The following is a 26,635-nucleotide window of genomic DNA, read 5'->3' as shown; positions in this document are numbered from 1 at the left end:
ATCATCAAACTGTGAATCAACTTCAATGACCCATATCTCCAGACTTCTCTTTGCAAGAGTAACCTCATCATGCTATGGTTTTCTACCTTTAATGGGCATATGCATATCACCAGGGTATCCTGTTAGTATGCAGATTCTGATTCAGTAGGTCTGGGGTCAGGCCTGAGATTCTACATTTCTATAGTGCTCCACAGGATGCCAGTGCTTTCAGTCCATGGGTGTGAATTTACAAGCAAGAACGCAGCTGTTCTAGTCTTCTGAGATCCAGTTTCCATTTCCAGTCATTGGAAGGTTTGGCCTTGATAATCACAAAGACCCCTTCCAGCTCCAGTAAGTCTATGGCAATTTTTGTTTCTCTCTGGCCTCTCCTAATTTCTCTATCCTCTTGACTGACCTTCCAGCTTGTTAGCTGTGATTAGAATATGTAGGTTAGGGTTGAGAAATCCTTCTAAACAAACCTGTTTCTCCCAATCCTGGCTTTGGAATTTTGTAACTCCTCCCTAAGGCTCAGTTTCTTCATCTGCAAAATGCACATGACCCCTTTACCCACAGAAGAGTTAAAAGCAGCGCTGAGGGGTGGGTGTTGTTGTTTACAATGCCCTAGCGTGGCAATTAACAGACCTTTTTTTCTTTTCCTCTCCACCACCACCACCACCACTCTCAAGGACATTACAGATTTAATCATATCACCTGCCTTCTCAAAAACATCAGCTATAGGTTATCAGCATTTTCAAAAAGTTCATCATACCCATTATCATCATCTGGGGGGATATAGAGTCCTCTCTCACTACTATACCTAATAATAAGGTGCTTATCTTTCATCTGCAAGTCAACAATAGGGGATCAGAATATGCAAAGCCACCTAAATTTAGATACAGTGGCCCTTGCCCAGAAGATTAAAGCCAAAGAAGACTTACAAGGCTATAAGATCTAAAGCCAGAATTTGGGAATGAGGGAGGGGTTTGGTCAGGCAAAGAACTTAGGCAAAGCACCTTCTAAGAGCCTGATGCTGATGTATCTGGTTCTCCTGGCAAAAGCATCCTGAGGAGAGAAACAGTTACTAAATTAACTTGCCTGAAGCCCTTAACCACTCATCCATTTGACTCCCACCATTATTTACATAACCATAGGAGAGAGGACATACTAATTACATTGAACTAGATATGCTGGTTCCAGTGGCAGTTCTGTTTGACATAGTAGTTTGCTATTCCATTTTTTGTACATCAGTCTCTTGAGCTCAGATAATTCAAGTGGGCCTATTATATAGGTGGTAATTGAGTCTGATGGTCAGAGTCCACATAAGCAAACACAATTTCATCCAATGATGAAACCTATGCAACTGAATAAGCAGAACAATGTGATCTACAGTGACCTGGGAGGCAATGGCCATGGAAGAAGGAGAGCCATTCTCCGAGCATAGTCATGGAGGGCTTCTCTGAGGAGGTGGCTTTTGTGCTCAGACCAGAGGTATGAGAGGTGAAGAAAGAGACTGATCAGGAAATCATACAGAAGTAAAGTACAATAAGGGTTGAGCATCATGTGTACCAAGAATAGAAAGAGGAAGCTTGGTAAGGAAGACAATACAATGAATGAGCTTGGTTAGAATAGAGGCAAGGACCATACCATGCAGTCCTTTTAAATTTTAGAGTTCCTACAGAGTAGTGGGTGCAAACTGTTAGAAGTTTCAATTGGGTAAAACATAATCCCTCACATTAAAAAAGAATGGAAGTAAAGAACCCAGTCCAGAGACTGTCATGGTGGCAAGGAATGATGGAGGTTTGTTTTCAGGTGATAGCAATGGAGACCAGAAGGAAAGAGGGATTACAAACATATTTTGGAGGAGGCCATTTCCTCTTCCCTGACAGGTTTTTTTTTTTTTTTTGCATCCCCATGTTTCCTTCCTAAATTCCATGTTTCCTCCTCACCACAAATAACTCATTCATCTTCGTATCATAGCTCACTGTTACCATTCCCACCATTCTCTACCAAATGACAGGATCTTGATACAGTAAGGCAACAGGTTTTTTTTTTATTATTATAATTATTGGTCACTATCGGTCAGGTACTGTTCCAAGGAATTTATGTGGATTCATTCACTTAATCCTCACAGCAATCTAAGATTGGTACTACTAACATCTCTACTTCATAAATGACACATATGAGGCTCACCAAATTTAAGTAGTGTGCACAAGGCTTGGGATGTTCATATACATTTGTAGAATTAAGTTGATTATGATCCATGAGGGAATGTACAAGTCAATCCTACATATTCTCTAAGACTGCTTTGCATATAGATATTTGAGGCTTGATAGTATACTCCATTGGCTTAGCTCTATCTAGTGAACAAAAAAACTATTGCTACACATTAAATATCTTATTGATGTTTGTTTTTTAGTGGGTCAGACAAGTATGGTCCATGTAAAGTTTAAGCTAACCATATCCCTTTGCTTTTAATCTTCCACTCCAATGCACAGAGTGACAACCACAGGAGAAACAAAAACACAAAAACAAAAAATCTTTAACCCCTAAGAAAATGTGGCCTTGGGGATTATCTGGAATCTGTGAAAGACTACAATTTCACCTGCTACAGGGACAACAGAATAGGCCAGATGTAATGACCTGAATCATGAAAATAAGAAACAAAATCCCAAGATGCTTCTTTTGGACACGCCCTGTACCTAATTCATTTTGCCACTTTTCCAACAGCTGACTTGTATTTTTCTGGTGTACTTTTGTTAGGCCAATTACCCACTGAAAACCAAAAATTTCCTCCCAAATATATTGTAGGTCGTTTAATTCTTAGTAGTTGTTTCATGGCCATAGCCAAGTATCTTAATAGAAATGAGAACATAAATGAAAATGCCTTATGACATTGCAGAAATTAAAAAATCCTATCTGGTTGTTTCATCTGCAGGGTAATTGCTTCATTTGACTAGACTGAAGCCAATGTCAGCAGGGCTATTGGAAATTCCTGTAATGGACTGTCATGTCAACTGCTCTGTGTGTTGGAGGCAAGGGCGGCGGGGTTCAAATTACTTTGAAAAGCATCTCTATTATGGCTAATTCTTTATTCAGTAGACAATTCATGAGTGGCTTTACACATTTTTAAAGGAATGATTCCTAGAGATAAGTACTGCTACTAGGGACTAAAATCCTACAGGAATTTAGACTTAAAATCCAAAAAACTTTTAGCCCAACACAGTTAGCCAAGAATTCTTCCAAGTGCCTTATATTTAGTAAGACAGATGTTCACTCATACCATCCCTCTTTCCAAAAAATTAAAACATAAGCATCAAGCATAGGACAGCAATAGTTGAGTCTGTTTTAAGTAAAACCAAGTCAGCCAAGAAAGAGTTAAAAGACTAGGAATCTATTTGATATGAATACCCAGGTAGAAGTGGGACAGCTACATTTAGAACCAACTCCTTCCTAGTATCACTTGTTTTAGTTTTCTTGGTTAAGGTTCTTGAAGTGGGTTTTTCAAGTTGGCCGGTTTCACTTTACATTCACTTCTACTAATTTGAAGTGCCTTCCTGATGTCACCTAAACATCAGACTGTATTGCTAGTCCTACCTGTTCCAACTTTCTAGGTGACAGTGTCCTACATTGTCCCCTCCCCTTAAAATCTCAACATCTCTGCCCCCAATACTCATTTGATGCCCTTACTTTCTGTTTAAAAGAAGCCAACAGAAAGAAGTTTCTACCAACTTCCAAGCCCATTTACCCAGCTACCCACACCTGTGTTATGCCCTCTGCCTCCTCCTGATGACACAGATGAAATGTCCGTCCTCCGTTCAGTCAACTGATCCTCTAGAGCTCATCTACTCTCCCCTACTCAAGAACATCGTTCCAACAATCTCTGCCCTTCCCCACCATGCATCATCAGTTTCTCCCTATTTACTAAATCATCTTCATCTACATGCGTGTGTGGTGTTATTTCTCCCAACATTCAATTTCATTTACTAACCCTACTTCCTTTACCAACTAAAATGACATTTCTTACCTCCTCTGAAGTTTTGGGCATCTAGATCATTTTTAACTAAAGTACAATAGTATACTTTTGACTTAAGTACATTTGTTTCTTACTCAGAAGCACTATCTTTGGACTGTGTAAATGAACATATTCATTTTTGCCACTTTGAGAATTTGTATGAGGGGCAGGTGTGCTGGTAGAGTTAAGTTTGCTTGTGAGTTCTGTGAGTTTGTTGAAATGCTGGTGTATGACCGAAGTCCTCAATTATCCACCCCACCAGTTGTTTTTTTTTTTTTCCGTGAAATAGTGGCTATTTATTTTCATTAAGAATTATAGCTAATATAAGTGTTTGAGATTATACTTAGGACCAACAGTTTCAGGGAAATAAAACCGTGTCATTGCTTCTGTGTTTTTTCAAGGAAAATAATATTTTATACTAAAGCAGTGGGCAGTTAGGTTTCTTTTGTTCCTCTTGTATTTGTCTCCTTTCTGCTCTTTACACACCTTATACTCCTACTTCTTAAAACCTATTAAGGACTCCAAGGAGATTTTATTTGTAAGTCATGTAAGTCAGTATTTACCATGGTGGAAATGTAAAGGGAACAATGCTTATGTAATGATTCATGTAAAGATAACAAAAATGAAAACACTGCATGTTAAAACATCTTATTAAGAGTATAAAGTTAATTCTGACCTTGTGTACCCTGAGATCTGTTCTAAAATAAAGCGTCATTTTGTTCCAAAACATCAAAGAACATAATGACAGACACAACTTAGAGGATCAAATTTATTTGCCTTGGCTAGAATAGCTGAATCTGAGAAACTATAAAATGTGTTCAAATATCAGAAAAGCTTCATCAATTTCGATTGACTTATTTTATTAATTTACTAATTAATGACCTCTGCTGCAATATGAAGAATTAAATTTTTCTGTGTAATCTGTCTAGGTAACAAAGGTATTGCTTTACCAGATAAACTTCTGTGCTTTATGTTGACTTTCTTATGCCCTTGATTAAGAACAACAAAAATTCCTCATATTAAAAAGCCAAAGTTCTTTACAATTGTATTACTTTGTATGCTTATTCACATGTCCTCTTATCAGATCTTAAGAGTCCAAATCACCTCTGACATTTTTTTTAAATTTTTTGCCTTCCCCAAAGGAGATTCTTAATAATAAAAAATAAATCATTCAGGATATTTTTTATCCCTAAAACACTCTTTTAGATTTCATGGAGGGCAAATGGAATCATAGCTTTGTTCTTCCACCTTATACCAAGAGAGAAATTAGAAGTGATTAGCTTCATTTGCTATGTTACTCTTTATGGGGTTGCATGGGAAAAGTCAAAAAAGAAGAGGTGCTGAGCCTTCCATAGATTAAGTTTGTATAAGGTAGATGTTATAAATATTCAGAAATTGTATGCTTTATGAAAAGTTCCTAGAAATGTGTCAGTGTCCTCACTGTGCATGGTATGTTTCTATTTCTCAGAGTCCTGGTTATGCTCGCTCTGATGATAGTAGAAAAGAATAGTATAGTGAAGCCATATGGTGAGCACACCAGCCCAATATGGCCCAATACCTGTTTCTATAAATAAAGCTTTACTGGAACACAGAAAAGCCTGTTTGATTATATATTGTCTATGGTTGCTTTTATACTGTAATAGCAGAGTTGAGTAGTTGTGGCAGAGACCTTACATCCTATCAGCCAAAAAGATGTACTAATTGGCCTTTTACAAAATAAGTTCTCTGAAGCCTGGTGGAGTATTAGCCATAACTTTAAACTATTAAAATTTAGAGTGCTTCCTTGGCCAAAACCTCACTTCTTTTACTTAAATCTAGCATTTTCTAGGACAACGGATTTCAATTAGGGGTGCACATCAGCCTTACCTATGCAGTTTTATAAAGATGCAGATATTGAGGGCCTATTCTAGACTTAACACATTTTTGCCATATTCTTGGTATACCATTGGTATACTATGTGAGTTATGCCTCTAGATTATTAAAAGTTATACATCAAGATTATGTGCATCTGTAAAAACTGTGGTCACTAAGTTCTATAAATGATATGTAACATCCTCTATCTTCTTTGAAAACAGAGTTAATCATTATTCTTAGAGATGTTTTGTCTAAAACATTTTTTGGATTGACTTTGTTATCTGGTTGTGTATGCCACAGAAACAACCAAATTTCCTTGTCATTGAATTACACTTGATGTGAACTCTCATCAGACATTTCACATTTGCAAATGGCCACTAATAAATGAAACACAGCCACCATAAATCTCTCTGACTCTTCCCTGAAGGCTTTGCAATCAGCCACAGACCCTTTCAGAGCCCTAAGGAAAAGGATTGTAGCAGACTTGGATGGCATGATTTGGACAACTTTCAGACCATACCAGGATTTCCAGAACTCTTTTTAGTCAGAAAACAGGCAGCTTCATGAGATTGCTACCCAAGAGTACAAATGGAACAAGAATTAATTACATAGGACTGAAGGAACTAATGAGGGACATTTTATTTATTTGTTAGCAATACTGTTGATGCTGGCCTAAGATCCTAGTTTGAGTAGATAGGAGGCTCTTTTCCTTCTTCTTTTTTTTTTTTTTTTTTTTAAAGATTTTATTTATTTATTTGAGAGCGAGCGAGAGAGAGAATGAGAGAGAGAACACGAGAGGGGGTAGGGTCAGAGGGAGAAGCAGACTCCCCGCTGAGCAGGGAGCCCGATGTGGGACTCGATCCCGGGACTCCAGGATCATGACCTGAGCCGAAGGCAGTCGCTTAACCAACGGAGCCACCCAGGCGCCCCTCTTTTCCTTCTTCTTAAGCTATCTGTAACTCATAACCATTTGATAGGTTCTGCTTTTGTAAACTGAAATGAAACATTTGCAAATGCTATCTTTTTCATTGTTTTAACTGACTCTCCTGCCCCCAGCTCAGAAACGCTTTTTGAATCTCCTTACTTCACATGACTGTATAGTTACTTGCACAGATTCAGTTAAGAGTCTGTTCCCCCCCCCCTTTTTTTTTTTACCAGAACAGGAAATATTGGTCATGCAACCAGAGACTTGCCTGGTGTACCGTATTTGAGGATGATATTCATCTAATCAGGTATGGCAAACCACATTTAAGGAAGAATGACTTTTACAGAAAACTGGTCTGGCACCTATGCGGTCTCAGATGTAAGGAATGCTGCTCTCCGGCAGGCCAAGAATACTGAAGTAATTTGGGAAACCTGAGAAGAGAGAAACTTAACCAAATATCTAGATACTTCAGGGGAAATCTGGTCTACCAGATTTCTTGGGCTTGGCCTCCTAGCCTCAGAATGACAAATTATAGAGAGCCTTCAGAAGTCCAATCCAAGATTCCTGATGAAAATTTCCAGCAAAGCAAACTTAGGCTGTCCTAGATAATAAATTAACACTTGCTGCACCTCTATAAATAACTAGGCCAAGCCTCATGAGACCAGTCTTATTTTACAATCAAGAATAATTTTTTTTTTTTGAGATTACTTGTGGTCAAAAGGAGGGAGGATTATAAGAAAATTGGGAATAAGTACATAATTAATAAATGTCTCTGTTGGAAAACTGAGTTTTTTTTTAGAGCAGGCCCTTCTAGATGATCTGATTTGACCTTTCATTGCCTTTGAGCTATTTCACACTCCGTAACTTATAGTTAATTCATAGTAATGCTAAATAATTCTTGTCTATAAACAGAACAATTTTGTCCAGTATGTCCAGAAGTCAAACTGATTTCCCTGTCCCTACTCAGTAGTAAAAGCCAATTTTGTGTCTACTTGAACATCCATTTCAACTTTTTTTTTATTCCATATAAATTTGTGCTTCTTTGATTTCTCCTCTGAATTGGTTGTAATATCTGCTTGATGGCCTCATTAATAACATTCTAAGTTCTACAAAAATAATCTTAAACATGTATTTATTAACATTTCTTTGAAATTACTTGCAAAGCTGGATATTTAAAAATAGTATCAAAATAACTTGCATCCTCCCTTCTGTCCTTGGCTGAAACCTATGATAAATATAATAATGAGGGTAAAGCAGACAAAAATCCTATCATCCTAGACCTGACACTCTAAAAGAATGGATACAAAATGAATACCAAAAGGGGAGAACAACAAATAAAATGAATCTATAAACTAGTACATTTGAAAGTGACACTTATGGAAAAAATACAAGACATCACTGGTATGAGCTGCTCTTCTGGAAATTTAACTCAGTGACACAGTTTTTCTCCAGGAGGTAACAAAATCTAGAAGGATAATTCTTGGAATTCTAGTGCTATTTGTGGCATATCGGGGTCTTGACTTCTGTGACATATACTATAAAATAGCAGAAATTTCTGGGCTGGGGGCACTTAGAAAATAAAACAAAAAATAACAGCTTCAAATAAGTGACACACTGTATTAACTAGTCATAACCTTCTTTCCCCTAGGTTACAAAAGGCAGCCTCAAGCATGTGAATTAGAGTACTGATTTGACAGAGAGATTGATTTTTGTTTCCGTTAAATAAGATTTGCACTTGACCATGTGTATGTCAGGTCTTTGGGAAAGAAATCTAAGTTCTGTTGTACCAACTGAAAATGGACAAGTTTGACTGAAAGACACACGACTGGGCATTAGTGCAATATTCAGTGGCAGCTCGAACTAGCCAGACTTTCTTTATGAGGTACAGTCTACACCACAGATTTGTACAAAATCAGACGGCTACAATTTTATGTCTGATCTCTCAATATAATGAGTTCACGAGATATCCCCATTTTTGACAGTAGATTCTTGGCTCTCCCATGGTCACCTACAACACTGAAAAACTGAACTTCCTAACTCATACCCAAAATACCAGCAAGCCTTTGGAAATAGTGCAAGTGGCTAGAATACTTACTCATAGGTGGTAGTGATGGCAGAATACCCAGATTTTCTACCAGAACATTAAAGACCAAACTTGCAAGTCGTCAAAGAATTCTACATTGACTACCAGCCTACCTTAGAGAATTTTAACTTATAAAAAAGTAATTTCTTCTGAAATAACTTTCTTTATTATGAAACAGTAGCAGGCAAATTAACTGCAAATGCATCTTCATAAAGATTTCCATTCCAAGAGCTAACGTTTCAGGAAATCAATGGAGGGCTAATTATGCATGAGTAGTCCCTGATGCTGAGAGTGGGGACACAGGGGACGGTACTGGAGAGACGTAAATTGTTACCTCTCTGAGATAGTATCTCTCCTTCTGGTGGTAGGCATATGAATCTGTATGTAATTATAGGAGAAGATGACTTTCCATTCTTTCTTTTTTAATCTCTTCTGTAGATGATAATCAGAGAGACAGATACTGAATGAATATGAAGTGTAAACTATGACAACGGAAAAGAACTGTGTTAAATTTTGGTGTTCATTTTGTATCCTTTCTTTCACAGTGTGTAAAGCCTGACTCAGAGTGTGCCACCTTATTTGGGGGAAGGAGGGGATTGATTATTCAGAAGAGTGAGATGCTTCTATTTCCCCTGCATATTCTTGTGTGAAATTCTACTCTAAAGGCATTAAAAAAAATGCCTATAAATATCATCCCTTTTAGACTTGCTCTCCCCATACCTTCTTTTCTGAGGATAAGTGTTTAACAAACATAGAATGACATTTTTTTCCTGCTAACATGTGACCTCTGATGAGCCTCCCTGAAGAGATGTGGGTCATTGACTCTGCTGGTTCCCCACCTTTCCTTTCTCCCCTCCTATTTCTAGCATGGCTTATTGTTTGTTTATTTTTCCATCAGCCCCTCCTCAGCTGCAGACAAGGATGCTCATCAATCTTATCCTGTCAATACATGATATTACTCTGGCAGCTCTTCTTGGTCTAGGAATGGCATTCATTCTAATTTGGCCCATGAGACTGAAGGGAAGACTGCATTTCCCACGGTTGAGGGTGAGGGTCTCTTCCTTTCTACTACACAGAAACAAAGAAGCACATGGCCCCAGCTGCTACTAGCAGTATCCTGTAAGCTTGACTGCAGATAGCAGAATAGAAGCTTAGAAAGAGCCTGAGTTTTCCAGGTTTCAGAGACACTGAACATACTGAACCCTAAAACTGGCCACCTTTCGATTTCATGAGCACACATCTCCTTGGTATTTAAGCCACCTTGAGTCAGGTTTCTGTTCTTTGCAGCCCAAATCATTTTAAACAGATAGAATTTTTATGCCCCTTTTCTCTAAGAATTAAACTTGAGCAGTCTATATCAAATAGATAGATCCCTGAATGAAGGGTTATCTTCTCCAACCTTCTATTTTTTCACTTATTCACTCAACATATATTTACTTAGCATCTGCAGTCTGCCAAAAACCTTAATACACCAATCCAGCTGCAGCCCCTGCTCTAATTTATGGTCTAATATAGATTATCCTAAGCTCTTAGGTGCCCAAGACCTCTTGACAATCCAAGGAAACCTATGGGCCCCTTCTTGGCATATTGCCTTTAGATGCACAGGACAAAAAAAAAATCACACTACAAAGAACACCACATATATTAATATACAGTTATCAAAATGCTTTTAAAAAATTATGACACATTTGCACACACACGGTTCTCTCTTGATACTTTAAATAACAAGATCAAGGCAGGGGGTTTAATAGCCAGCATAATTTAAAGTAATGATGAGCATAAAGGATATTTTGAGATAGCTACAAGTACAATATGATTTGAATATATGTGTGATTTTTAACATGTGCAAAGATCCTATGGCAGGACAAAGTATGGTAAGTATGGGGTATTAAGGCCAGTGTAGCTGGGTCACAGAGAGTTAGCAAAAACTGATATAAATAAGGTTGCTTAGGTGAAGATGGGTTGCTTTTCTCTTTCTCTTTCCTTTTCTCTCTCCTCTCCTGTCTCTTGCACACACACACACACACACAGACACACACACACACACACACAACTATAGTAAGGAAAGAGCACATGACTTGGCTGAAATAGCACATGAAATGGCAATGGAGTAACTATAGAAAGGACCTGCAGATGTAGCTTTTGAAACGAATGGGTCCATCCATCAATTCAGTGAAATGTGAATTTTCCCAGAGACACTATAATCTATAGTCAATTATAATATAAAAAGAAAACCTTGGTTGAGATGATACGGGCAAATGAAAAGACATTTTTATATTTCACTTAGGAATCAGACTTAAGGTGACTTTAAAATCCATTTTATGGATAGGGAAACAGGACAAAGGGGCACATGCTCGAGGTTACACGGGTGGACAGTGGTAGAGCAGGATGCAAGCCTCCATCCTTTCACACGAATTCACGCTACTCTGTTGCTTCGGAACACCCAGTTCAACACGACAGGCTTAACGAGGTCATTTGTGTTGCTTACCAAGAGCTTTTATTGACAACTAAGGGCTCTAAGGAGAAATTCAAACAGAATTATCAAAATCTAAACTTGTCCTCCTGCCAGCCCCATCTCCCCACCTCAACCCCTGGGATCAGGAATGAGAATTTTATTTGATGTGTCTCTCATCTAGCCGACATTTCTCTGTGAAAAAAGAAAATCCATTTCTCACTAAATTAAAATTGCTTTTTCATCCTAACAAACACTATACCCCTGATACACACCAGAATAAAAATAAATTGATTTTTAAGTATCCACTGGAAAAAAAATAACAATAAGCATAAAAATCATCGTGCCATTGTATGCCTTTTGAACAATTCACCTATGGAAATGGATTCCTTTCCTGGAGACAGCCATTATATCTCTATGATGGCAACATTTCAGGGCAGTTCAGTAGCTTCAGTAAAAACTTCAGTCTTCAAGATAGCTTGCATGAATGATGCCAAATGACCTGTTTGCTTGACATGTTGCCAAGGTGATAAGACAGTTAATGGAATATACCATTCTATCACTCAATAAAAGAGAATGACTTTAAAAAAGCATCTCAACAACCTTTATGTCCTCACTCCAACCATGTATGTCAGAGTCTTAAGAGCCAGCACCCAATAGTGTGCTCCAGAAACAACAGCTGATACCTAGGGCTGCGTGGGTTCAGGTTGCCAGTAATCCCTTGAACTCTGGGTGACCAAGATCCTTTGTTGGTTATTCTCATCTGTCCTTCTGACAACCCCTCCTCCATAATGACCCTGTAAAACACTTGCAGAATCACACAAAGACTGCTTCTCTATGCAGTGCTTTGTTAGGCACTGAGAATGTATCTTTCTTTTGATACTGAAGCAAGCATAGGTAGATGTCTGTGTGCCCACCTTTGATCTAAGAGCACAGACTCCCAGTACTAAAACTCACACACCAGATATCAGTGCAAAAACTGAAGCTAATGTTTTGAGGACCAGGATTTCTCATCACTCAGGACACAGGAACAAAAGTTTAAACAGATGTCCATAATATATCATTAAGTGATGCTCTGAACCTCTCTGGAGATGTACAATAACCAGTAGGAAGTGAATGTATTTTAGTTTCATGGTTTTTTAAAAAAAGAAAGAAAGCACAAAAGAATAATAAAAATTCCCAGTGTTTAATTTTGTATGGCAAACATTAATTTTATAATAAAAACATCAAGGACATCTCAGAAAAATGAAAAAGTCCCTATGAAAAGATATTGTGGTACTCTTAGTGCATTGTGGGAAACATAATTTGCATGTGTCCCATTAAATGAAATCAATGCTGCCACTGATGATGGGCCCCTAGGCAGGTCCCTTCAAATCTGAGCCTCTGTTCTCAGATCTGTAGAATAAAAGAGCCAGACTAGAGCCCATCTATAGTTCCTCTGGGTCAAATATCTTGTGGGGGGAGGGGGGGTCTCTTCTAAGAGGCATGTATAAAATTTAAGGAAAATAATTAAGTCCCTGCACCCTTGCCCTTTGCTCTGATTAACTCTTTCATTATATCCAAGCTTGGAGTCCTTCTGAAAAGACAAATTCATGTTTCAAGTCATCACTGCTCCATATTTAATCCACCAAAGTCAATTATTGATTATTTCACTATTGACACGAATGCTTATTTTTTCATCATGGAGAAACCCTTCTGCTCTGTCAAGAATTATCTGTGTCTAGCCCACTTTGAAGTGTGCCTCATTAAATGCAGAATTGCCAATAGGATTTTCAGAAGCCTGAGTAAAAGGTCACAACTTTTAAGATTAATTTTACAATTGTTTCCAGGATTAAAAAGCCCTATTTAATTTAATATCATATGAAGGACAACTTCAAGACCCTTGTGATCAAAGCTCGTGAGCATGAGACCCTTTCTATGTAACTGATAAAAATGTTTTAAAGAAAGTTTCTTTCCTCCACTGTAGCGGTTGGAGACATTGTGTTTTTACGAGGGAGAATGCTAGAAAAATGGGTGGGGAGTGCAAGCAGAGTGCGCCTGCGTCATCCAAGGACACACTGTTGGTGACATCGCATGCTGTGGTAGAGATAGTGCTCACCTAATACCCATGTACTCCCTTCTATCTCAGGTATTCTCTCACTCCTCCCAAGCTGCTGTGACCTTGCAAGCTGTGGGTTACAGACAGCATCCTCTGGAAGACAGAGAAAGACTGCCCATCCTTTATCACACTTTACCTCATCAACAGCCACTGGGATATGGAGATTCATCTTTTACTGCGTCATATCCTAGCCCATACTAATACAAGTCTTGACACTGACATTTAGCCAAGTGTTTTGTGGTCCCTGCTCCTCTCCCAGCCCCAGGTTTGTGTTCCTTATCTGTGATACATTAGATCCTGAGAACTGAAGAACAGACTCGTGAGATTCAGAGACCGTTCCAATTTGCAGGCAAATCTCATGGCTGAACAAGGTTCAAACTTCGAACACATGCATCCCACAGTCCAGGGGAATTTGTCTTCTAGTCTTCCTGAGAATGAAACTCTCCCTCACTCTGTTCAGAAGAGTACAAGGTAGAAAGAGAACGGAGAGCCTCACTGTCTCAGATAGACTGTTGTCTATCCTGACGGCCCCAATCCTCATCTGTGATGTGTCCTGATCGACTGGAGACTATGCTGCTTCCTGGGCTAGCTTTCCTTCATTCCTGGAATCTGCCAGCACTATCAGATCTATTTGATGACAGTTGCAGTTCTAATTGCTCACGCCATCCATGGTTCCAGCAGATAACATACTTTAAAATCTCATCCTCATGGAAACAAACAACAACAACAAAAAATCAAGCTCCACCATAACACAAAGGAATCCTAGATCAGAAGTCTTGAGATATATTCCATTTAATGGATGGAGGCATCAGACCTCCACATACACAACAGTCCTAGGAATTGATGTGCTAAAAACAATATATCCAATTCCAGTCAAGCAAGATAACCTAGCAGTCAGCTGGACTGCAGGGCTCAGCAAACTATGGCCCATGGGCCTTATCTACATATTTGTATATTGCCCACAAGCTAAGAATGGTTTTTACATTTTTGAAAGGTTGTATAAAACAAGTAAGCAAATGAACACATATCACTCTACTAATGATTAAGTTTTCTCTCTCTGAAAGATTATTTGTCTTCGCCATCCAAACATTTGAAAACACTCTCCCTTAAACTTAAGCTTCTAACCTCTACCTATCACTTGGGTTTTTGCAGCTACATTTGGGTTGTTTATAGAATCCTTAGAGTCAACCCCTTGAAAGCCTTCACTACGCTTGCTGATGCAACTTTCTCCCTTCCCATCCTCTCTCGCATCTACTCTAACCAAACTTTCACCTCTGCCACTCCAGCAAACCACTCTCCAAGGTCTCCTGTGGTGACCTCATTGCCCAAGTCCATGTTTGGGTTCACATCTCAGTCTGCATCTTTCTCAACTTTTCAGTAGCATTTGGTCATTCCCTCCTCCTCCCAACACTTTCTTCTCTCGGTATCTGGGAAATGATTCTCCTCCTCTCTATCTGCAGGTTCTTGTGAACCTTCTTTGCCACCTCTCCCTCCTTCTTCCCTACTTCTAAATATGGGAGCATCCTCAGGATCATTCCTCTGCCTTCCCTGCCTACCATCATGCCTAAATGATCTCACTGAGTCTCAAGGCTTAATGTATCATTTGTAATCTGCGAACTCCCAGCATCTCTCCTGAATTCCAGAATTGGATATCCAACTCCTAACTAACAACTTCACCAACTTTCACAGCCATCTCAAAGTTACCGTGTCCAAAATCACACCATCCCTGCACCAATCTGCCCCTTCCATAGCCTCTTCCATTTTAGGAAATAACGTTGCTATCCTCTCAGCTGTTGACACCAACAACCGTGGGACTCATATGGATTTCTCTCCTTTGCTTATACCCCCTATAAAGGTAGTCACCAAATTCTGTCCAGGCCATCTTCTCATCTCCAAAATCAAGCCATGTTCAACATCTCCAGCCTTAATTCTCCAGCCCAGGAGACCATCAATTCTTGTCTGGATTGCAGTCATTGTCCGTGACTCGTCTCTCTGTTTCTACTTTTACCCCTAGAGTCTGTTCTCCTCATAACTGCCAGGAAGTCTTTGTAAATTATAAATCAGACCATGTCATTCTCTTGCTCAAAACATTCCAATTACTTTCCATAAAATGTAGAATAAAATTGAAATTGCTCACCATGGCCCATGGCTAAATTATCAGGTTCCTGCCCCTCTAGGATCCCCTCCTCCCCTCCACAGCTGACACACGAGACTCCTGGCTCTTCCTCTTGCCAGTCATGCCACTGTCTCAGCGCCTGCCCTTGCATTTGGTTGTCCCCTTGTCTGGAGCACTGCTCCTCACTGTCCACTTCCCTCCCAGATGTATTCATAGCTTCTTGCTCTGCTTTGTTCTCTGCACAAATGTCACTCCCCACAGAGGCCTTCTCTGACCACCAACCCATCGTGTCACAACATTTAAGCAACTGATATATTACATGTTCATTTGCTAATTAATATTGGCCTCTGCACCAGAAAGAAGTGCCATAAAAAAAGGAAATTTGATTCCTTAACTCTTTTATTCCCTAAAATGGATGCTCAACAAGTATTTGGCAAGAAAAAAAAAAAAAAAAGGACTAAAGAAGAAAGGGGGAAAGGAAGTATCTGGGCACCTCAGCATGAACGAGCTTAACAGATTATGTTTGCTCTCTGGATCCTTCTCATCACTAAGTCAGTGCAACTGTCACCTCCTCACTGAAGCCTTCCGTGAGTACCAATTTGAAGGAGCACTGCTCTCCACAGCCACTCTCAATTCTCATTCGCCTGTTTTAGTTTCTTCAGAGCACATATGACTATCTGAAATTATCTGATGACTGTTTTCTCTCACTAGAGTGAAAGCTCTAACCTTGTCAATTGTGTTCCCTCTCCAAGGCCTGGATATTGCCAGGTACACAGTTGATAGTCCTAAATATACACTGAATGAATGAATAAATTAGTAAGTCAAATGACCGAGTAGATCATTCCTTTGCAGTAGAAGACACCACAGGACATAAGATTATAAAATGTGAATGGCAACAGAGACATACAGGGTGGGGCGGGGGAGGGAAAGGGAGAAATGTCGGGGAATAGAAAATGACTGCATCTTTCTCAACTGTTGAGTTGACGCTTTCTCAATTGATGTTGAGTTGACACTTTTAGCCCCATGAGAGGTCGGGCAACTCACCATCTGCTGGTTTCTCCTAGATTGTGTATCTCATCTTGCTCATGGTGTGAGGGCCCTGAGCTTTGAGAAGAGCCTGCAGATGTTTCAGCAGAGGCCCAGATGGTGCTCAGGGATGTGTCTAGAATCTCAGATGAGCCCTGGTTGCAGCTCACCTCTGTTACCTGCTTTGATCTGAAATGTCTCTGATGGGTTTCCAGAATGAATACTGCCAGAGGCCTAAGAGACAGGTTTAGAGGTTTTGCCCTTTTGAAAATGCACCCTGCTGTCAGTCTAGCCACTTCTGTATTTACAGAAAAGATGCTAATAAACAAACTCATTAGAAAGCCAAGACAAAGATAGTCACTATAACCTAGGTTCTCAGTAAACTGAAAAGACTACCTCTTGGTCATCTCTATTTCCAGTGGCTGGCACAGTGGCAGGCTATAACAAGGCACAGTTGTGCAGTCTACACACTGTACAACTCCATGGAGTGACATTTCCATCGTAGCCTGTATGAAGAGCAGGTCCTGGCATTGTGCAGGATACAACCCGCAAGACCCAACATTGTGATCCTGATTCATGGCATGTGGAACATCAAGGTTTTCTATAAAATGTGCTGAATGAATGGGGGAGGAGGATATATGTGAGAGGCTCATCTGCTGTCAGGAACTATCTTAGATGGCCACTGGTCAGGTGGGTAGGGCCTGAAAAACCCACCTCTTTGTAAAAGAAAAAAATAAAGAATTAGGGTCCATAACCCTGGGTCATTACCTACAGAATTTGCCTACTTCAGGGAAGTTGTACAACTTTGCTCTGGTCTGATAAAGTGAGTTTCCCAAAGGGAGGAAAAGGAGATGTTTATGCTCTAAATCACTTTTATTTCAATTTTTCATTCCATGGATTATGTCAAGAACAGAGTTGCAGGGCACCTGGGTGGCTCAGTTGGTTAAGCGACTGCCTTCGGCTCAGGTCATGATCCTGGAGTCCCGGGATCGAGTCCCACATCGGGCTCCCTGCTCAGCAGGGAGTCTGCTTCTCTCTCTGACCCTCCCCCCTCTCATGCTCTCTCTCTCAAATAAATAAATAAAATCTTTAAAAAAAAAAAAAAAAAACAGTTGCAAAAGCTCTATCAAATGTACATGTGCTTCTGAAACTGCTATCCGCCTCTCTGACCCTGTTCCTGTCCCTCTACAGTTTTCTCTTTACAAGCAGCCCAAGTAGTCTTTCTAAAACATCATTCATGCTCTCAAGTCTCCTGTTGTTCCCCATCTTGCACAGAGTGGATTCTAAAACCCTGTGCGAACATCCCCCGGTCTCCCTCCCTGATCCCATTTCCTACTTCCATCCTCTACATTACAGCTTCTGTTTCTCCAGCCAATTATACCCTGAGCAACTTTGCCCATGCTCTTCCTTGGCAACTTGACCTCTGCTATCTCATTTCATGCAGATTTCTGCTTGAACAGCACCTCCTCCAAGAAGTCCTCACGGACCACCCCCCTCTAAAACAAGAGCCCCTGCAAGGTCTATTCCAGACCTGTCTTTATTTCCCCCATTTCTTCCTGTTGTTACCTATTTATTTGAATATCGTCTCACTTTTCTACCAGAATAGAATTTCCCTGAGGTCACAGATTTGTCTTATTCTCACTGTTCCATCCCTAACACCTAGAAAAGTACCTGACACATATTAGACATTCAATAAATATTTGTGGGATGAATGAATGAATGTTTGAAATTGGAAACTGTCAGAAATGGCAAACTGGACAAACACAGAAAGTCAGGAGAAAAAAGGCTATAAATATGGGACAATTCTTTCATGAGCTGCTACTTGATTAAGCTGTACCTTAAAAATACCATAGGAGGAATTAGTGGGGCAGTTGCCACAAGTAATGATCTCACCATGGTCTTCCTAGATCCTGTATTTGCATTATTGCATAATTACATACAGGAGCCATAATGGCTGGTCCCAGGAAGTTACCAGCCTGCTGAGTTCTATTCAAGTGTAACTATTCCTAGGTTGAGCTCCAGGACAGGGTTGATGCAAGAATTCAGTATCCTTGTATTTTCCAGCACAAATGGCCTTCTCTTGAAGGCAGGAAATGAGGAAATGGCATGTACATGGGTATATAAGGGGATAGGGAAGATGAAGATTTTCTTATTCTTTTACAGTGTATAGTAGTCCCAAAGAAATTTTGGAAAATATATTGAAACTAGAAAATAGATGATGATGCTAATATCACAAATTAAAATGTCTACACTTTATTGAACATTTAACATGTACCAGGCACTGTTCTGAGTACTTTATATGAAATAAATGTATATCATGTTGAACCTTTCAAAACTGAAGTCAGATCATTTTGCCTCCATACATAACCCTGTAAAGCCTTCCTACTTCATCCAATCTGATTCCACACGAACTGGTACCTTGTTCTCTATTTTTCTATCCCCTTCAACTACTATGTTCTTCCTTACTTATACTGTCCCCCTTATTTTTCTCAGCTATTCCTGGCATGTTTCTGCCTCAGGACCTTTGCACTTGCTGTTCCCTCTACCTGAATGCTCTTCTAAAGCTCCTCATGGTTTGCTTCTTTAAATTTCTGCCCAAGGGTTATCTTCTCAGTGGAGCCTTCTCTGAACACCAATTCAAAATTGCAAATACCATCTCCCCAATCCTGGCAATTCCGTTTCCCTTTGCTTGCTTCATATTATTTGCCATAGTCTAACATTCTCTGTCTTTTTCATCTATTTAAAGTCTATCTTCCCTCCACTACATTACTGGAGTATAGACTGGGAAATTTATCTCCTTCGTTTCCTGCTGCTTCCTCAGCATACACAACAGTGCCCAACCCATGTACACACGTGCAATTAGTTAACTCATTCAATCCTCATGGTAACCTTTCGAGATATATATATTACTGTCATTATCACTTTACAACAAAGGAAACTGAGGCACAAAAAGATCAAGTATTTGTCCAGGGTATCAGAAATGACTATTTCTATTGTCAATGTCCACACTCCTGAATATAGTGGTTATGTGAGACAGGCTTTTTTTAAATTTTATTTTATTATGTTATGTTAATCACCATACATTACATCATTAGTTTTTGATGTAGTGTTCCATGATTCGTTGTTTGTGAGACAGGCTTTTATCAGCAAATTTCTTTGTCCTTACCCAGCTCTGGGACCAAAGTCACTTAACCTGTGTGAGCCCCTGTTTTCTCATTTGTAAATGGGTGGATGTTAACATCTGTTTAGGGTTTGGTGTGGAGTTTTAACGAGAAAATATATACAAAGTGTTCAGTCTAGAGATTGATGCATAGAGAATGCTCAACCATTGGTATTCCAGACTCGATAATTTGCACCATCATTTTTAACAATCCCAAGTAGTACACTTTATGGAAGATCTACAATGCATTTACTCACTTTCCTTTGGCCAGACATTTAGATTCTGACGAACATTCTGATACCTCCATCTTTGGGAGTGTTTCCAATTTCTTCCTTATCCTAAACTCCTTAGAAATGGAACTACTAGGTCAGAAGTCATTTATATTCTAAAAGCTCTTGGTGAATAGCATTAAACAGGCCCTCCTTATGACTTGATAAGTTTAGTGATGTGATAGAGGTCTTAAATATTGCTATAATTGTAATCACATTATAAGATCCAGTATATCAGTATAACATGTTGTATATCTTAAATTTACACAATGTTATATGTCAAATATATTTCAATTAGAAAAAGGAAAAAACAGGTTTTATCATCCATTTGTAGTTAATAAGAATAACCATTTTCCCTCACCACCATGTATATTATTGGATTTTTTCATCTTTAGTATTCTGAAGACTAAAAATGGTTTGAGATTGGATATTTTTGTATATGAATTGGTAGTTAATTTCAATAAATAACTTCCACAATCAGTTCCTTCAGTTTAGAAGGCCTCTCTATTTAAGAGTGCCTGATCATCTTTGAAAATTTGCCTTGTCTATGCAGTCTTCATGAACATAATGCTCCAGCAAGACCAATCCCTCTCATTTCTTGCAATAAAGCTACTTTCTGATGGTTTTATATTGAAGGCCGGGTTTGCATGAATCCAAAACAGATTCATTCATTCATCCCACTCACTGAAATTTACTGAGCATTTACAAATGCCAGCCACTGAGTCACTGTTTGGGGCCCTAGGGATCCAGAGCAGAACCAGATAAACCAAGTGCTTGCACTCAAGCTACTTATATTTGTGAGGAGACACGGGCAAAAAGTACATGAACAAAACAATTACTGACACTAATTATTGATGAAAGACAGGAAGAAATAGGATGTAACTGGGTTGGAGAGAACTTTAGCTGGGATGGAAGAGAGTTAAAAGACCCCTTGGAGATGAGTCTGAGTGATGAGAAAGAGAAGTTTTGGGTGATAGCAACCTCAACAAATGGCACATCCTGAATAAAGTCCTGAGAAGAAAATGGTCACAGTATGTTCAGGGACAGGAGTTAATAACAGCAAGATGAAGGGAAATCAGCAAGCATGAGAAGCATAGGAAATGAGGGTCAGAAAGATAGGAAGGCACCCCATCATCTAAGGCAGGGGCAACAAACTTTTTTGGTAAAAGTCCAGATTATAAGTATTTTCTGCTTTGCAGGCCATACGATCTCTGCCACAACAGCTCAGCTCTGTCTTTGTAGCATGAAAGCAGCCACCGGAAGTATGTAAATGAATGAACATGGCTGTGTTCTAATAAAACTTTATTTATGAAAACAAGCAGCTGGTTGGATTTGGCCCACCAGCCATAGTTTATGAACCTTGTTCTAGATCTCATAGACTCTAAGGAAGAGTTTAAATGCTAAAATTTGCATGGTGACAGAGAGACAATACTAATATTCATACTACTACTATCCATGGGAAGCCGCTGGAGAATTATTTTTAAGAAAAGAGAGGGATAGGATTCCCAGTTGTTGGGGTCTCAGGGCCTGATATGTTACAGGCACTGAAAAATCAATTGCTAAGTAACAAGGGCCATTCTAAAAGACAAAGAAACTATTTGAAAACTCTCTTTCTGAGACTATCCAGCTCAGGGGTGGTAGGCACTGGAGGAAAAAAGCGCTATTATGGGGAACAGAACTCTTTCACATTTGCTGTTTTGGTACATCTACTAACCGGGTGTTTTTAGACCCGCGCAATGGGAAGCATTGGATCAAAAAATTGATGGTTGATTATAAGCCAAACAATCAGTTGGAACATAAAGCTGAATGAGAGTACACAGATAAGTTAGAGAGACAATTTTCAATTTTAGGCACCTGAGGACCCGTTAGAGACACCAGCACTTTTGTGTCAGGCAGACTGATTGCCGGCATCACTGTTAAGGAATCGTTCCCTCACATTTTCTTTTCTTAACAGCTGTAGTGGGAAACTGGATTTCTATGACAAAATGAAACAATAGCCCCTTCCATTTCCCAAAGCTCTTTTTTAGGATCTAAAATTTAACGAGCTCACTTACCAATCATCCACACAGCTCGAACCCTAGAATCAGATGGTGAGTCTCCTCTGCCATAAGCATTCTTACAGTATCCGGTTCATTTCCTGTCAGCTGTTTGCCTCTATCTGTTGTTTGTTAGCTTTTGTGCCGTATTTTCAACAGTGGAAAATCTAAAGATTCTGAGCCTGTTCCCCACTACCCTCTAACTGGGTAATGCCCCGGTTGTGAAATTAACACACAAGTGCCAAAGTCTGATAAAACACTTATCCCTACTCCTGTCCACCCAGCAAGGATTCTGGGAAAAAGAAATGAAGACTTAGACTGAATTTCACTATGTAAATTGGAATTATCTGTGTGGTTCCTTGCCTCTCGGTTAAATTTCTTAAAAAAAAAAAAAAGAGAGAGAGAGAGAGAGAAAATGTACTGGATACTTCTACACCTCAAGATCTGGAACATTAAACAAAGAGATAATTATTTTTTTCTGGGTTAAAACTAAGCACTCCGTTCAGCTGGCATTTGGTCCAGCACCAGATAGCGGCCCTTGCCTCATCAACAATGCAATTTGGCCGTGGTGTCCCAACCTAGTCACTTTGACAGGGCACCGGGAAGGTTACCAGAGAAACACAATGGACTTGATTGAATTGGAAGATCTTAAATACCTAGTCTTGGATGTGAAGGCCCAATCATTGCAAGCTGATCTGGGGCTTTGGGGATGTAGGCCAGAATCTCCCAGCTGTGAACAACTGACTTCTTATATATAAATCAAGCCTCACTGGAAACAATATTAGTTTCCTGAAAGTGATCAATCAGAAAAGTGTATCACATCAATGTTTAAAGTGAAATTGGAGAGCCTGCAATATAAGAAAGAAAATGGGACTTTCTGTTTCATTCAGTTGCCCATTTTACTGTACCTGACTGAGGTTCCTCCTCCAAGTCATAGGGATATTTGAGAATCTCAAGGAATTGTTAATTTAGTGGTAGGGACTTGTCCTTTACCTTCCTTGCTATAGTGTACACTCAGCCTTGCCCTGCAATTTCTCTGTTGATGGTTTGTATGCCCTTCTCTTCCCCAACAACTCCATGTACATGAGTCCTGAATAGGAAAGTGTGACTTTTGTTCAGAGTTGAGATATTCCACATGAGTCCTTTTGAAGTCTGTAATTAGATCTTTTTCTTTTTTCTTTTTTGGAGGTTGCTCACTTTCTGATGCACTGACTTCCCAAAAGCTTTATGGCCAAACTCAGCCAGACCTAGAGAGCCAAATGTGCTACTAAACTGGGGTAGAAAGCTACCAAAGGCACAGGTGAACAAACTTGGCCATCTGAGACGTTACAATTCCACAGCAGATGGCAAGGCACCCTGATTCTAAGATCCAAGTGCCAGTCAGCTGAGAACAGCTTTATTCATTGGGAAATGCTTACAATTTAAAACCCAGAGACCCATTATTATCCTTGGAAGAAACCAGAGTGGCAGCAACACACTGAGGATACCCAAAACAGGGAGACTGTGTACAGACAATATTTCTAGTATATACTCTTCAAAGCCATTCTTACCAATATCCATAATATAAATCAACAACTACTGTGTTGTATTCTCTCCTATAGGTTCCTCTCTACCTGGGGACAGAGGGTGTAGACTGGAGACAGCGTTCCCAAGTCTCTTCTCCACCAACCATCCTATGGAGCAGGGAAGGGAGCAGGATCCTAATTCTCAGATCCCAGCTAACACTCCCTGGTATGGGAGGTTTGTTTGGCTCCTTTACTGAAAGGGAAATAAAGGTGGGGACAGCTGGATACCAGCTCTGATCCAGTGTTTTTCTCCAAGAGACTGGTCTCAGTCTTCCTCATCCTTTGAGTTATATACTATCATGGATCTAAAAGTCTAAATATAGGAAAAGTCCATTTAAATCATCACTGGTAACCACTGTCTGTCTCTCCAGGGTAGAATTTCACGTATCAATTATAAAAGGTTCTGCACTCAATTCTGATGTGTGGATTTTTCCCCTCACACCACCAAGCAAAGCTTTGACACCTGCTGGGTGTCCTATAATTCAACCCAATTCTGACACTTTCTACATAGAGATTGTGTCAGACTCGATAGGTTAAGGGCTCAATCCCATAAGACTGTACCTTCCCACCCCCACTTTAGATGCCAATCTCAAGTCCAGGTTGTCACCTATGCTTACGACCTACAGGCTATAGATTAGAGGTTTCAACAACACACTCCTTAGGTTTGATTAATTTTCTAGAGTGGTTAACAAAACTGAGAAACATTTTATTTACTACATTACTGGGTTTTTTGGTTTGTTTTGTTTTTGTTGTTTGGTTTTTGTTTGTTTTAAAGATTCATTTATCTATTTGAGAGGGACAGAGAGAAAGAGCATGCATCCGCTCATGAGTGCAGGGAGGGGCAGAGGGAGAGAATCTTCAAGCCAACTCTTTGCTGAGCATGAAGCCTGACATGGGGCTCAATCCCATGACCCCTGAGATCATGACCTGAGCTGAAACCAAGAGTCAGACACTTAACCCTCTGAGTCACACAGGTGCCCCTTGTCGTTGTTGTTGTTGTTGTTGTGTGTGTGTGTGTGTGTGTTTGTGTGTGTTTTAATAAAAGGATATAACTCAGGAACAGCCTGATGGAAGAGAAGCATAGTGCATAGGTATGGGGAAAGGACGCAGAGATTCCCTGCTCTCGGAGCATGCCATTCTCCCCAAATCTCCAAGTATTCATCAACCTGGAAACTCTCTAAACCCTGTCCTCTTGGGTTTTTATGGAGGCTTAATTATAGGCATTATTGATTAAATCACGGTCAGTGGCAATCCATTCAACCTGTGGCTCCTTCCCAGAGGTCAGGGAGTGGGACTGAAAGTTTCAGCTCTCTAATAACATGGTTGGCTCTCCTGGTAACCAGCCCTCATCCTTCAGTAGGGTCCAAAAGTCACCTCATTAATATAAAAAAAGATACCTTTATTGTTTTCATCTCTTCAGAAATTCCAGGGGTTCTAGGAGCTCTGTGCCAGAAATGGAACAAAGACCAAACATACCCTTATTATAAATCATAATATCACAACTACCATGCAAACCATTACTCATAAGAAAAGAGGAATCTTTTGAAACCATAAATCCAACAATGTCCCACACATCCCTGCCCTAAAATTCATTGCAGAACATTTACCCCTCTTTGCCTAAAAAACAAAATCAAGCATACAGGGTCCTCAAAGATCTTACCTCTCCCTGCCTCTTCAGAGTTACTTCCTGTCATCCCCCTAATCCATACTAATCCCTCTACCTTCAGTTTCCCCAAATATAGGACTATTTTACCTTCTACGGACTCTCCTGCCTTAACCTAGAAAGCAATTTTTGCTAAGGGGATCCTGCGGTGGAAGGATACCCTTCTCCTTTACTGAGCATTTACCATGTGCTATAGAGTATTTGAAGTGCTCTTATACTGTAAACTCATTTGTATAATTCTGGTTTCATTACCAATACAATTTATAGTTTCAGTACTGTGCACATAGGCCTGTAGGCATAAGAGCACTTAATGATTAAGTTTCAAGAAACTAGAAGGGGAGCAGAGAAGGAAGAGGGTTTTTGGCAAAGCAATTTTTAACAGCTTTATCGATATGTAACTGATATATGATAAACTGCACGTATTTGAAGTATGAAATTTGATCAGCTTTGACATATGCATGCATCTGTGAACCCATCACTACATCAAGAGAGTGAACACATACATCACCCTCCAAATTTCCTTGTGCTCCTTTGTAATTCGTCAGCCCCCCACGCATCCCCAGAGAACAAATGATCTGCATTCTCTCACTAGAGATTAATTTTAATGTTAAAAATATTTTGGTATAAGTGGAATTATACAGTTCATATTCTTTTTGTCTGTATTCTTTCAGTGAGCCTAATTATTTGGGATTTAATCATGCTGTTGGATATATCAATAATCCATTGCTTTTTACTGCAGAGTAGTATTCCATTCTATGGTTAGATCACAACTTGTTTATCTATTCAGCTATTGACGGGCATTTGTTTTTTTTTTTCCAGTTTCTGACTATTAAAATTAAATCTACAAAAAAAATTATGTGCAAGTGTGTGTGGACATATTCGTTCATTTCTCATGGGTAAAGAGATAGGAGGAATGGCTAGAGTAGTACAGAAGGTGCATGCTTAACATTTTAAGAACTTGCCCAACTGTTTTCCAAAGTGGTTGACTAACTTGTACATTCCCACCAGCATTATGTGGGAGTTCCAGTTGTTCCACACCTTTACCAGCACCTGATATCATCAGTTTTATAAACACTGTACTAAGCAATTCAAAGATCTCATTTTCTCTTACACAAACCTAGAAGTAGGAATGATTATACACATGGGGCAGATGGAAGAACCTAGGACCCAAAAGCTTAAATGACACATCTCTGCAATGTACACTGATTAGGTTCAGAGTACCACAGCATGATTGGGTACTGAGGAATGGTCTTCTAGGACCACAGGGCATCTGGGACCTGCACAAAATACTAAGTAGACCAGTATTATGGTCTGTACAATGGGTATCTCAGGATCCCAAATCTGGATTTGGCAACCCCCTGACTGCTCATCAGCAGACTATGTTCTGTTATCATTTC

At 39.6% G+C, this 26,635-nt stretch overlaps 1 protein-coding gene across 8 annotated transcripts in view; it reads right to left on the bottom strand.

The window, feature by feature from the left end:
- The window catches only part of GRM7 (glutamate metabotropic receptor 7), a 906,130-nt gene that overhangs the window by 127,667 nt on the left and 751,828 nt on the right, over positions 1-26,635 (bottom strand). Inside the window, exon 9 of one of the 8 annotated variants that reach the window (XM_032411839.1) lies at positions 24,594-25,018. The exons of the other annotated variants lie outside the window; for them this stretch is intronic. Coding sequence (XP_032267730.1) covers positions 25,010-25,018 — 9 coding nt within the window. The 3' untranslated portion in view covers positions 24,594-25,009. Of the gene's footprint in view, positions 1-24,593; positions 25,019-26,635 lie in introns of those variants that run through there. 8 annotated transcript variants of the gene reach the window in all.

This window comes from Phoca vitulina, unplaced genomic scaffold (genome assembly GCF_004348235.1).
Source record: "Phoca vitulina isolate PV1807 unplaced genomic scaffold, GSC_HSeal_1.0 scaffold13, whole genome shotgun sequence".
NCBI lineage: Eukaryota > Metazoa > Chordata > Mammalia > Carnivora > Phocidae > Phoca > Phoca vitulina.
The sequence above is the reverse complement of the archived record's forward strand: the minus strand, read 5'-3'. Positions and strand labels throughout refer to the sequence as shown.